At 37.0% G+C, this 14,302-nt stretch overlaps 1 protein-coding gene across 6 annotated transcripts in view; it reads right to left on the bottom strand.

Annotated features, from left to right (window-relative positions):
• PCCA (propionyl-CoA carboxylase subunit alpha) overlaps positions 1-14,302 on the bottom strand; it is a 389,666-nt gene that overhangs the window by 95,926 nt on the left and 279,438 nt on the right. For all 6 annotated transcript variants that reach the window (XM_073795382.1, XM_019920938.3, XM_073795385.1 and 3 more), the window contains one exon: positions 1,280-1,333. In XM_073795382.1, the coding sequence (XP_073651483.1) occupies positions 1,280-1,333 (54 nt within the window). The remainder of the gene's footprint in view (positions 1-1,279; positions 1,334-14,302) is intronic.

Genomic DNA, 14,302 nt, shown 5'->3' with positions numbered 1-14,302 from the left:
CTTAAAATCAATCACTCAATCAATCAATCTCTCTCTCTGTAATATATAAAAATATAATACACACACACATCGTGTTGGTTCTGTTTCTTTGGAGAAACCTAATACAATTTCTTATAAAATGCATTTAAATAATATTTAAATTTTCTAATTAAAAAAATAAGCATGTGTAGTACTTATTAATCAGAAAAACAAGAATAACCACAAGGAGCAATACTTAAAAGTTTACATCACGTCAGGCAGGTGCCTATACAAATACTTTAATATGTAAACTTTACTACACCTCTATACATATACAAAGCACACAGTAAATGCACCTTAGTACTAATATCCTTCCTATCTCAATAGCTGCAAAATCACTCTTCTTTTGCTCTAAGCCACAGGTCTGTCCTCTGATATTCTCAACACACGGACCTAACAGAAATACCCAGTGTGAATTTATAACCTGAACAAGGCACCCAAAGGACATGAACAGACATTTTACAGATTATAAATGATACCTAGCAAGTGAATACATGGAGAAATATTCAAATATAATACCAATAAGCAGAGAAATGCTAATTAAAACAATAAGGTACCTTTTTCAACAAATTATTTTGAAAATTATACTACTACTAATATGATCATTATAAACCTATAAGTAAAAATAATAACTATAAATTAAATTTATTTTCACTAGGTAGAGTTAAATAATTTTGAAATTATGATTCAATTTCATTAGAAATGTGGACTCCAAAGCACCTAACAAAAAAAGCTAGAAGGAAAACTGAGCAAAAACAAAACAAAACATATACAGAACAGAACAGCAAGGTCACGATTTTCTTTGTTTTTTGGCCATGCCGCACAACTTGTGGGATCTTAGTTCCCTGAACAGGGATGGCACCCCGGCCCTCGGCAGTGAGAGCACAGAGTCTTAACCATTGGACCACCAGGGAATTCCCAAGGTCACTATTTTCAAAAGCATCTTTTTAAAATATGTTCTTATTTTTATTAAAAATGGGGAGAAAGTCCCCAGTGAAAAAAGGACTTAAAAGACTCAACAAACTACAGATAATTTAAAAAACCATTTTGTCTCTCATAAGAAATAGCTAAAATTACTCTATCATGGAATCTTTTCCCACACGTTAAAGAACCCATTTCTTATACAAAGACATCTCACTTAACAGCAAAACAAACCCATGATGAAGCCAAGTTCAAACCCATGGGCTATAACTACTAGTCAATCACTTTTTCTCTCTGTAAATTAAGAGAATATAAAAAATAATAATTCTTTCATACTTACCACGGTACCAAGAAACTGAATGCTCATGTTGCCACCTGCTTCTCGAGAAAGACACTGGGGGAAAAAAAAGAGAGGTATAAAATGAATTTTCATCCATACAAAAACATGTACATGAATGTTCATAGCAGCATTATTCCTAATAGCTGAATAACCCAAATGTCCATCAACTGATAAATGGATAAACAAAATATGGCATATTCATACAATGGAATATTATTTGGCCATAAAAAGGAATGAAGTACTGATACATGCTACAACAGAAGTCAGTCACAAAGGAGCACATATTATATGATTCCATTTAACATGAAATGTCCAGAAGAGGCAAATCCACAGGGACAGGAAGTAGACTGCTGCAGTTTGGCTCTTCTTAGCAGGAAAACTCTCAGCAACCTGGAAGACTTCCAGGTTGTCAATAACTCCTCAGGCCCCAGCTAGCACAGGCTACAGGTATTATCTTAGTCTGCTGCCTAAGAATATACCATATATCACATCTTTTCACCAGTATAGATTACTTTATATCACTTTGTCAAAGAAAGGACTAGAAGAATTTTCTGATGACCCAAAGAGTTAGGGGGAACAAAAATCGAAAGTTGGAGCTTCATGGGCCTGTTGGCAATTAAGGAATGGAAGTAATGAAGGTGGACATAAACTCTGGTGTGTCCTACTAAAAGAAGGAACATGTTCCTAACTCTAGAGCAGGAGGCCGGGTGGGAGAGACTGCCAATGCCAAGTTCAGAACGGTTAGAAAAGGTAGTGGATTCCACGGATGCTTTTTTTTTTTACTTTTGGCTGGTTGGGTCTTCATTGCTGCGCGCGGCTTTCTCTAGTTGCAGCGAGTGGGGGCTACTCTTCATTGTGGTGCGCGGGATTCCCATTGCGGTGACTTCGCTTGTTGTGGATCCTGGGCTCTAGGTGCGTGGGCTTCAGTAGTTGTGGCACACGGGCTCAGCAGCTGTGCCTCACGGGCTCTAGAGCGCAGGCTCAGTAGTTGTGGCGCATGGGCTTAGTTGCTCCACGGCATGTGGGATCTTCCCGGACGGACCAGGGCTCGAACCCATGTCCCCGGCATTGATATGTGAAGTCCCGCATTTTTTTTTAATACATGTTACATTTTTTTATTTTTGTTTTTTAATTTTATTTATTTATTTGGCTGCGTCGGGTCTTAGTTGCAGCATGTGGGATCTTAGTTGCCCGACCAGGGCTCGAACCCGAGTTCCCTGCATTGGCAGGCGGATTGTTAACCACTGAGCCACCATGGAAGCCCTATTCTTGATTTTTTGAGGACCCTCCATACTGTTTTCCATAGCAGGTGCACCATTTTGTAATTCTACCAAAAGGGCACACAGGTTCCAGTTTTTCCACATTCTCACCAACACTTGTTATTTTCTGTTTTTTTTTTTTATAGTATCCATCCTAACGGGTATGAGGTGATATCTCACTGTGGTTTTGACTTGCACTTCTCTTTCGATTACTGATGTCAAGCATCTTTTCATATGCCTGCTGCTCATTTGTATATCATCATTGGAGAAATGTCTATTCAAGGCCTTTGTCCACTTTTTAATCAGGTTATTTAATTTTTTGTTGTTAAGGTACAAGAGTTCTTTATATATTCTGGATATTAACCCCTTATTAGATGTATGACTTCCAAATATTTCTCCCTTTTCACAGGATGCCTCTTCACTCTGTTGTGTCTTTTGATACACAAAGTTTTTAAGTTTGATGTAGTCCAATTTGTCTATGTTTGCTTTTGTGCCTATGATTTTGGTGTTATATCCAAGAAATCACTGTCAAGTCCAAAGTCATGAAGCTTTTTGCTTACATTTTCTTTTAGAAGTTTTATAGTTTTAGGTGTTATGTTTAGGTCTTTAATCCACTTTGAGTTAATTTTTGTATCTAGTTTAAGATAAGGGTCCAACTTTAACCTTTTGTATGTGGCAGACCCATGCTTAAAGAGAAAATCTACATGAATATGACTATCAAATTTATGTTTTCAACTCCCATTTGTCTTCTGAGTTCAAGAATCATATAGTCAACTGTTAACTGGACATCAACACCTGGATATCTAATGCACATATTAAACCTACCAAGTCCAAACAGAATTCTTGATCTGCCTCCCCAAATCCGCTTCTCCCCTAGCCTTCCCAACTCCGTAAATAGTACCATCATTCACTCACCTTTAATTCTTTAACTTCCTTCATACCCAGTATCTAATCTACCTGCCAATCTTTTCTGCCTTCCCTCAAAAATATATGTCAAGTTGTTAGGGGAACCACTGACCAAAACCCCCTGCCCTGGCCAGGCAAGATAGTAACCACTTGCATGAGTTATCTTACAACAGAAGGTCCTGGTAAGAAACATGGAACTGACAAGCTACCACCAACCAGAAGAATTCAGGAAAGGTCAAAAGGAGAGAGGAGACACCAGTCCCTATGTTCTACCAACCTCCCAGAATCCTCCTCGCTGGAATCCATCTTGGCTGAGCGATGCGCGCCACCAGAAAGGACCCTGAGTCCGAATGTTTGGCCAGAGAGAACCCAGAAACTAACCCCATGTCCATAAAACCCGAGAACGTGAGCCACGTGGCAGAGCAGTTCTCCTGGGTTCCCTCACGCTGCTGCTCTCCTCCCCCAGGCGCCCCTTCCCCATAAAGTCTCTTGCTTTGTCAGCACGTGTGTCTCCTCGGATAATTCATTTCCGAGTGTTAGACCAGAGCCCACTCTCGGGCCCTGGAAGGGGTCCCCTTCCTACAACAAAATTAGTTCACTTCAAGCCATCTCCATTGCTACCATCTTAGTCTAAGCCAAGGGTTGGCAATTTTTTTTCCCCAAAGGGCCAGATTTTGCTAGATTCTTCTCTTGATATTTGCCTTTAGCATAACATATTGTAGTTTAATCATTTCCAGTTGAAGGTTGAGTGGAAGATCCTCAATTGCACAGTTATACAGATTTTGAAATATGGAAATTTCTTTTGCTTTTGTAAAAATGCTGCTGGAACTGTAGTCTACTTCTTGCTTTAATCTTTTGACAGCCTAGGAAGTATAAAAAGCAGCTTGCCATTAGTTGTGACTCAAACATTATTTGTCAAAATGACTTTACCACAGTATTCATCTTGCATGTAAATGCTGTTTTGCCTTGCAATTTCCGGTTGACTTCATTAAGAAACATTATCAAGTTTGCGACACAAACTAATTTTCAAAGCCATTCAATGTTTGACGTTCCATTAATAGTGGTTGAGGACAGTTCTTTTTTGTTCAGAAAAATTTCAATCTTGGTCCTGCGTCAAAAAAACCTCAACAAACTCCTAAGCTACTGAACTGCTGTGTGACAGGGGCAAATCAGGGCATTAAGCTTCTATGTACAATAACAACTCCAAAAGCAGCCACGGACAGATGAAAATGAATAAATGCAACTGTGTTCTGGTAAAACTCCATTTACGGACCTGAAATTTGAATCTCATATACTTTTCATGTGTCATGAAACATTCTTCTTCTTTTAATTTTTTCCAACCATTTAAAATGTAATGCTTGCAAACTTTAAAAAACCAGTCAACTTGTGAGCAGTACAAAGACTGGCAGTGGGCTGGGTCTGGCCAGCTCCTCGTCTAAACCATCATCAGCACCTCTCGTGTGGATGACTGCAATGATCATACAAGTGACTTCCCTGTCTCCACCACTAGTCCCCTGTGGTCCATCCCTCCTCACAGCAGTAATTTTAAATCACATCATACCATTCTTCTACTCTAACCCTTCAAAAGCTTCGCAATAGGAATCGAATAAAAACCAAATTCCCTGGCCTACGAAGACCCCACATGACCTGGTCCCGGCCTATCTTTGTCCACTCAAGGAGACACTGGCCTTCCTCCTGGCTTCCACACAAACCAAACGTGTTCCTGTCTCAGGGCCTTTGCACGTGCCATTCCTTCTACTTGGGACTTTCCTCCCCCAGATTATTGCATGGCTTCCTCCTACTCCTCACAGGTTGCAACTCAATGTTAAGTATTCAGAGAGGACTTCCTAACCCTACCTAAAGCTACTTCCTCCTAATTGCCTTCTATGAATTATCCTGTTAAATTACCTTTTTAACGTGGTCACGTGTTTGGTATCTACATCCCCCTGCTGCAGTGTAAGTCTTGGTCACTGCTGTATCTCCAGAGTCTAGAACACTGCCTAGGTCGTATCAGAATTGCCTTCTATGTAAGAGACGTTAAAAAAATGTAACAGTTCCTTTTCCTTACCCTACGTGGGTTGGACTGATTCCCAGGCAAACAGAAGTAATTTTGCAATATGTAAAATGGAAACAGGTTTAGAAACTTTTTTTTCACATTAAAGATACAATTAAAGTGTAACAATGAATACGGAAACCATAGATGTAAGTACCAATAAGTTACCCTTAACTTTGCATTCAGTTTAAAGCAGGTTAAAATTACGTACATAATGAGTATCAGATATTCCCCCACCACAGCTACCACAGTCTGTATATGTGCACTGAAAGAAAGAAAGAACCCAAACCTGACATATCTCAGCAATAAGGATTGATGTAGTAGAAAACAGGGAAATAAGATGTCATTCAAAACTGGAATTTACTTCTACACAGGAAACAGGAATACACACTTTTCCCACAGTCTAGGATTAAGACAATTCAGTTTTAGAATCCACGAAGAACAAAGTACTCAATGCCTACAATGAATCTGAGGTATGCCAAAACCAAATACGAACTGGCCCCTTGATAAGCTAATAGAAAAAAGTAAAATAAAATAAAAATTAAAACTTTCATCTTCATGAAACATATTCTGTCCTAAAATATTTTACCCCCTATTCTAAGTGGCACTTCACAGCTAAATTAAAACGTCCTTCTTTTCTTATTCTGATAGTCTGCTCCAACATTTACAAAACATACTCCTTTTTTTCTTTCTTTAAGGAAAAAAGTACTTAGGAAGACTTTGTTAACAAAATAATTTCAACATTTGTTAGAATCAAATTCATACAAAATTAGCAAGATTGCTCACTCAAAAAAAGCAAAAACATTCACAAAATTTAAAAATGTTCCAAAAATATCTTCCTAAGATAATAAAATCAAAGGCAATTTCACCTTTAAAAGTAATCTCACTGAACAGTATGGGGAAGAAACAGTAATAGTTTTCTTTTTTCCCTCACTGATTTCCAACTTGATAATATGTTTTAAAGGCCATTACTACGGGATTTGTCTTATCGGACTGCAGTGCAGCTGCTTGTATTATTTTCCATGTTTTCCATAATCAGTGTTTATACTATTCAAAATCCTCTTCTTCTGGCAGCTACTAAAACATAATTTTCTAGTTAACAGAGAGTAGAGGAGAAAAAGTATGCGTGTGTGGGGAGGGGATACAGAAAGACATTTTCCCATTATATTAAATGTTTAAAAGCAACTCCAAATCATAAAGCACATGCCACTAGAGACAAGAAAATGGCTAAGCTTCTAGACTACACTACAAAAGCAGGTAGACTTGCATCAAAATTAATATTTTAAATTATAGTTGTAAATACACCCCAGCTGTTAAACAGTGATTAAATTTTTTGAAGCATAGTGAAAGGAGTTATTTCTGTTCTACTGGTGGGCTTGTTTCTAAGATGTGTAACTGTAATTGATGTTTTCAGGAATGTGAAAAGGAGATGGTTAATAATTACTCTTTCATTTCCTACTTCATTAGAAAAAAACACCATCCTCTACTTCATCTTCTAAGTTATATATTTATATATCCTATACATCCTAAATAGATGGTTTCCTATCACATTTGATGAGTCTAGAGTAATCACATGAATATAGGACAAAACAGCTAGTTACTGCTAAGGGGGTGGAGGGGTGAGGAGAAACATCGAAAAAACATGGAATACATTTATTTGGGGACTGAAAACTAAGATGATTACTTCCAAATCCACTTTTTTTTTGTACTGGCAAAGTATAAGCAAAAATGTAAGTCGTTTCATTTAATTTTCTAATTAAAATATTATTAACCTATTTATTTTAGCATCTATACACATACATTTATCAGGATTAAAACTAAAGTTTGTTCTCGGAAGTTGTGGGAGTTATTTTAATCTGAAAAAGAGAAAAAATAAAATAACATTTAAATTTAAACTTCTCTCCTGAAGTGGTGAGAAAATCCATTCATTTTCTTCAAAAACAGAAAATCAAGGTTAAATTTTTTAAATCTATTCAAATTCCGTGTGGACAAGAATTTGCAAATATATCACAGATACACATTCCATAAACATAATAACATCTCTTCTATTACATTCATGTGCTTGTGTAATATTCTATTTTACAAAGGCTCACTTGAGCATTTTAAGTTATCATGTTATATAATCTATTTAACACTGCAATCAATTCACAAGTAATCCATTTAATCTGGTATTCTGTAGTAAATAACATGAGATTCATGTGACACTATTCCAAATTTGTCTGCTTTAACACAGAAAATTAGTTCCACTTAGTTGAATATCAATGACCTATTCAATGCAGAATGCGATAGTGCTGCAATCAGCTTTGTACTGTTATTTATAATAAATTTATCTTCTCTTGAAAATATTTAAGAATATGAGAAATAAAAAGAAAAAAGCCTTCAAAGGTACACGACGAATAGCTTCACATCACACAAATGCGGAAATTGTTAGACTTCTCAAGATCTCAAGATATTTTCAAAAGTATTTAGCTACTCTTCAGGCCTGTGGACAACCTGCTGTGAGCAGGTGGAGAGAAGAAATCGTGCCACACAAAGAAACAGGCCAATAGCAGTTAGTCGGCTCTGCTTGCAAATGTTCAAACAACGTGGCTATGCAAAATGAAAATCCAGCATGTAAAACACTAACGAGAAACAGTATATTAAATCCCAGCAGACAAATTACACTGTAAGAAACCGAAAACTATTTGAGTTGTTCAGAGTAAAATTAAAGAGTCTCTTCAAGGTTAAAAAAAATTTACTTCACAGGAATACAGTCGTAGGAATAATAAAAAAGTTCTATTCATCCAGCACGTTCCATAGTCAGAAGGTGCTTGGATGTGTGAAGAAAGCAGTGTTAAGAAAGCAGTGAGCTTAACACATATAGAACAGCAAAACCTTTTGTTTTGTTTCAACACTTTAGTTACATGCTCCAGAGAGGAAATCATTCCACTTTTTAAAAATAGTTCTAATTTTTGTTAAGCTTCTAAATTAAAATTTTAGAAGGTTGTCACCTAGATGAGAAATTCACCTTCTGTTTTAAAATGAATTTAATTCCTCTATTTCTAATTTTAAATAATAAAAACCAAAACTGTGGTTGACACATGGGGGGAGCCCTTTACAAAAATGTGTTTTTTCTTCTGTAAACACTGTCTGACTTACAAAAGGTTCTGTTTGTGAGCCATCTAACTAGCCACACATGGCCATTAAGAACTCGAAATGTGACTAGTGCAACTGAGAAACTAAATTTATAATTTTATTTAATTTTAAATACAGAAGTAGTATGATATATTTTCCCTTTTAAACACAACTTCACTGCTTTAGTACATTCCACTTTAATCGTTCCATTACTTATGTTATTGCTGTCATATACGCATCAGGAGTATGTTTCATTTCCGGTATTCCACTAATAATTTGTGTTTCATGTAGAAATGCTAACATTTTGGATATAGTGGGTTAAATAAACTGGATTAGAAAAATGAACTTCACTTGTGCTTACTTTCTTAACGTGGCTACTAAGAAACTTAAACTGCAAATATGGCTCATATTAGATTTCTATTGGACAATCTGTTTCATTCCACAACTTTTTAAATTGGTAATTTGGAAATCAGAATATATCTTTCCACAAAAGAATGAGAAAAGACTGTTAGTTTCTCAGATTATACCATTAAGACATATTTAATAAGTGCCATTACTGAGGGACTCTACATATGCAATGAAAACAGTAGGAATGTGCTGGTACACAACCAACAATAAATAAATAAATAAATATAACATACTATCATTTTATTTTCCTTGAATGATAATATTTGAGGGAAAATGGTTTCACTATTAGATGAAGGAATAGATTAAAAACTTTAAAAAATTCTAAAGAAGGCCTTTTAGTATCTTCAAGAGTTTTCAAGATTTATATCCCCAGTTCTTTATTATAAATTATTTCATTTCAAAATATATGACCTCTTCCCCCAGTCAGATAAATACACCACTAGCTCTATACTTAAAGTTATTAATAATGACTAGAATTTGTGTCCAAGAGCATGATTTTCTTGAAGAGAAAAAGACGTAAAGCAGCTCACACATATACTGGAGTAAGAGATGGTGTGAAGTAGACTCAACTGAGCCGTGAATAATCAGTGCCACTGGGGGAAAGAGAGTGCAAACAAGGTGTGCACACACCTTGCAAAGGCGGAAATGAGGAACAGCCTGAGGTGCACCCTTTTCAATACCTACCAATACCTATCAATACGTGGTACTGTTAGCCTTCAGCAGCTCAGGTGCTCCCACAGCAAATGAAGGCAAACAGGAAAGCCACGTGCTTGACTGGAAAGAGTCGTGCTACATAAGGAAGGGACTTCTGTGGGCAGGTCCTTGGGAGCCCTCTTGTCTCTTTTTGCTCTCAAAGGAGCTGCAGTGATTCTGTATCTGCAGAGATCAACCAGTCATGTTACCTAATAGAGCATGGATTTTGCGAATGTTGGAAAATCAGGAATTAAAGAGAATTGATAAAACGGCTAGGAAGGCTATCTGATGAACATAGCTTAATTTGACAACGGCTTAGAAGAAACAAAATATAAATCTTAAAATGAAAGTATAGATAAGGCAGATTTATTTCTGAGATTACAAAAATGCAAGATGACTATCCATTCATCCACCCACTCATCCATTCATCCAGTTACTGAGCTTCCACATGGGCCAGGAACTCAGCAAGACAGTGGAAATTCAAGGTCAAATAAAAACTGAAACAGGTAATTTAGATCAATTAAAAGAATTCAGTAATTTATAAAATTCATTATCCACATAATGTACATGCCAAAATACAATTTATTTTTAAAGAAATTAATGGATAATATCAAGCTCATGAAGTTTACCAATGAAAACCGGGAAAGTGAACAGACAAATGTAATCTGATTGGATAAACAGGGAGCTAATTACTAAAACAAAGGTAATGCTTCCTCCCCAAGTAATTTTGTCTAATCAGAAAAAGGTTTTAAGTGCTACTTTCCATGTAGTCACAGGGATTCAGCAATAAAACTAAATAGGAACGAAATACCCACATATCCTTAAGGTGCTAGACCAAGCCACCTACTAGGACATGCTAAGAAACTATGAAACGAGCAAGAGACTATGAAAGACATTAAAAACTAATTAGAGGAGGTGGAATTCTTAAGCTAAGAAATCAAGGTTGAACACTTTATGCCAAGTGAAAGGAATTCATGAGAATGATTTGATTTTCTATATCTCCTGGATTGTGAGGGACATCTAGGGAAGATAAGCAATGCCTTTCGTGACAGAGAAAGAAGATTTTGGTGAGGCAAGGATTTATAACTATTTCTTGTGGCCCGGATGTGGATCATGGAAAAGAGACCCACGCTGGGTCATTATGGGAAACCCTGCCTATCAAGAGGAATAGGAATCAGGAAAAGACAGAGCAGGCATTAAGGGTTCTACAGGTGAGGAATTCTCCCAAACCCACAACAATGTCCTAGAAGACACCAGCCAGCTTTGGACGTCTGTCATTCCCCAAAAGAATGCATACCAGATTATATCTGCCCTGGTCAACCTAGCTCCTCCAGCCGTGTGCCACTCATTCTTACACCATACTGCAACTCTGGAGAGACCCCAGATAGCAGGTGGGAAGTGGAAGAGGATATAAAGCAAGAAAGAAGAAAGCAACACTCTCATCTTCCCTATAAACATTTCTCAGTCTGAGAAATTTTACCAGTTTTTACCAGGAGAGGTTTTACCAGTCTTGACATTACAATGAACTAGACTTTTAAACACACTCTCTGCCAAATAGACTATGACTTGCTTACTACCTGGTAGCAAGTTTACAGACTGAGAACTGTACATGAGTTTATGCAGGGGAGGAAAGAACTGTAAAGCAATTATACTCTCCCCACCCCCCCCGGCAAAAAAAAAGAATAAGTTGAGAGAATGAGTTTGAAAGAACAGTTGTAAGAAAGTTGCTTCTATTGGCACTAAAAAAGCTCCATTTATCAGTTTTACACAGTAAAACTGATAAAGAAATGGCAAGTATTGGGAAGTACCCTGAATGCTTTCTCAATAACTATCCCAAAAAATCCTGTTCCACAATGAGATACCACTTGATATCCATTAGGTTAGCTATTACAAAAACGAGAGCAGTAACCAGAAAATATCAAGTGTTGGTGAAAACGTGGAGAAATTAGAATCCTTGTGTGTTGCTGGTAGGAATGTAAAATGGTGCAGCTGCCATTAAAAAACAAAATGGAGGTTTTCAAAAAATTAAACCAGAATTACTATATGATCCGGCAATTCCACTTGTGTGTATATACCCCAAAGTACTAAAAGCAGGGACTAGAAGAGGTATTTGCACACCCATGTTCATAGCAACATTAGTCACAACAGCCAAAAGGTAGAAACAACCCAAATGTCCATCAACAGATGAATGGATAAATAAAAGGAAAGAAATTCTGACACATGCCACAACACAGATAAACCTTAAAGATATTACGCTAAGTGAAATAAACCAGTCGCAAACATATAAATACTATATGAATCCACTTACATGAGGTACCTAGAGTAATCAAATTCATAGGGACAGTTGCCAAGCAGTGCGGGGAGGGGGGAATAGGGAGTTAGTGTTAAATGGGAACCGAGTTCCAGTTTGGGATGACAAAAAAGTTCTAGAGATGGACAGGGGTGATGGTTGCACAACAGTGTGAATGTACTTACTGTCACTGAACTATACACCTAAAATTGGTTAAAATGGTAAATTTCGTATTTTTTAATTTATGTATATTTTACCACAATTTAAAAAATCCTGTTAAGGTTTCAAAATAGTGTTGAAGGAAGAAAAATCTAATTAAAGTGCAGCAGATTTAATCCCAGATTGGCACAGAACTCTGAATTTCTATCCTTTTTTCCTGCTTTTAGAAATTGGTAGATGATGGGTGGCTTGGTATGTAAAAGCACAGAATGCAGGGTTCCCTTTCAAAACCTTGCTTTTGAGAGGATAACCACCTAACGACGATAGGGAAGGCCATAAAAACCTATTAGAAAAAAAATTTTTAATGGTCAAAGCAGAGGACCAGTGTTCATTGGAGACAGAATTTTGAGGTCACTATGGTACCCCGCTGTACGCATAGAGAATTCAACAAATTGTGTCAAGTTTAATCAGCAACTACTCCCAAACCCAACCCCCTCATTTCTGTGCACTGCCAGCACCCCAGTTTAGGGTCCATTACCTCATGAGTGAAGTAATAGGAAATATCTTCTAAATGAACTCCTTTCCCACTTCCCCCTTCAATTCCTTAACCCCTCTTTTATTATAAAGACACTCTAACCTCCCACAACAGCATTTTTTTTTCTTGGCTCAACAGCGTTTTGATGGACATTACTTCCCTCTACAAAACGTTTCAATAACATCTCCACTGGTGATTGAAAAGCACAGGCTCCTTAGCCTCCCATTCATAACTTGGCTCCTCCAATCTGTTTTCCATGCTTAGCTCACATTACTTCCCTATTTGAATGATTCCCAATCTACCTCCCATTTCATGAACATGCTTTTCTAAGGTGTATCTCAAATATCATCTGAGACCCTGGATCATGCAAAACACCCACACCCACACCCACACCCCCACACACACCCTCTTTAAGTGGCATGGGATTCCCCAGAGATAAATGACAAATGAAAGTAATCGACACAGAGCTCATGAAAGCAAATATAGTGACCAGAACTTCATATTAAGGAAAAAGTCACCTTTTTGTTTACAATTAATTGAGAAATATTTTACAGAAACAATAAGCCTTTTAAAGAATTCTGGGGTTGGAAAGGTGAGAAGGTGGCAAACTAGTTAGGGAAAGAAAAGCAGGTGTGTAGGTAGTGCTGGAGCAACTGGTTATCCATATTTTAAAAACTAAACCTGGATCTTTCTTAACTCACACCATGTGCCATATTCAATCCCAGAAGGATTAAGGGTTATAATGTGAAAAAGCACAACATAAAAGGTTTAAAAGAAAATAGAGCCAAGTATCTTTATGAGCTGGAGAGCAGAAGAGGATTGTTTAAACAAATACAAAATACACAAACCATAAAGGAAAAGACTGAAAATTCTCATACGAAATCTCAGATTTAAAACTTCACTCGTATAACTTAAAAAGGGAAAAATACAAGCTACAAACTGGGAGAAGTTGTTTGTAACACATATAACTGACAGAGGGTCAGGACACATAATATGAAGAACATTCATGAACCAGTAAGAAAAAGACAAACAATCCAATAAAAAATTGGGCAAAAGCCATAAACAGGTATTTTGCAGAACAGAAAACAGGACTGTCAATAAATATATTTTTAAATGCTCATTGTCATTACTAATCAGGGAAATATAGTATACATTAAAACCACTGAGAGAGATTATTTAAACCCACCAGTCAGGAAAAACTTAAGTCATTTGGATACCAAGCGTTCATAGGACATGAAGAAAAACTGTTAAGGGCACAGATTCCTGGCTTCAAATTCTGGCTCTTCCATTTACTAGCAGCATGCCTTGGGCAAGCAATTTAGCCTCTGTAAGCCTCAGTTTCTCCAACTACAAAATGAGAAATAATACTAGCACATATTTTATTGACTTGCTGTGAGGATTAAATAAATTAATGCAAAGAAGTGCTTAGAAGAGTCAGTGCCCGGCATAGCAAGAATACAATAAAGTCAGCTTGTTGTTCATACTGCTAATGTCACCGTCTTCATAACTACTGGTAGCATGTAAATTGGTACAACCGCGTAGGGAAAACCATTCGGCAACACCGTGTAGGGTTAAGGGTGCATATTCCCTAAACCCAGCCATTCTA

This window comes from Tursiops truncatus, chromosome 18 (genome assembly GCF_011762595.2).
Source record: "Tursiops truncatus isolate mTurTru1 chromosome 18, mTurTru1.mat.Y, whole genome shotgun sequence".
In the NCBI taxonomy this organism is placed as follows: domain Eukaryota; kingdom Metazoa; phylum Chordata; class Mammalia; order Artiodactyla; family Delphinidae; genus Tursiops; species Tursiops truncatus.
This window is presented reverse-complemented; position numbering and strand designations above follow the sequence as displayed.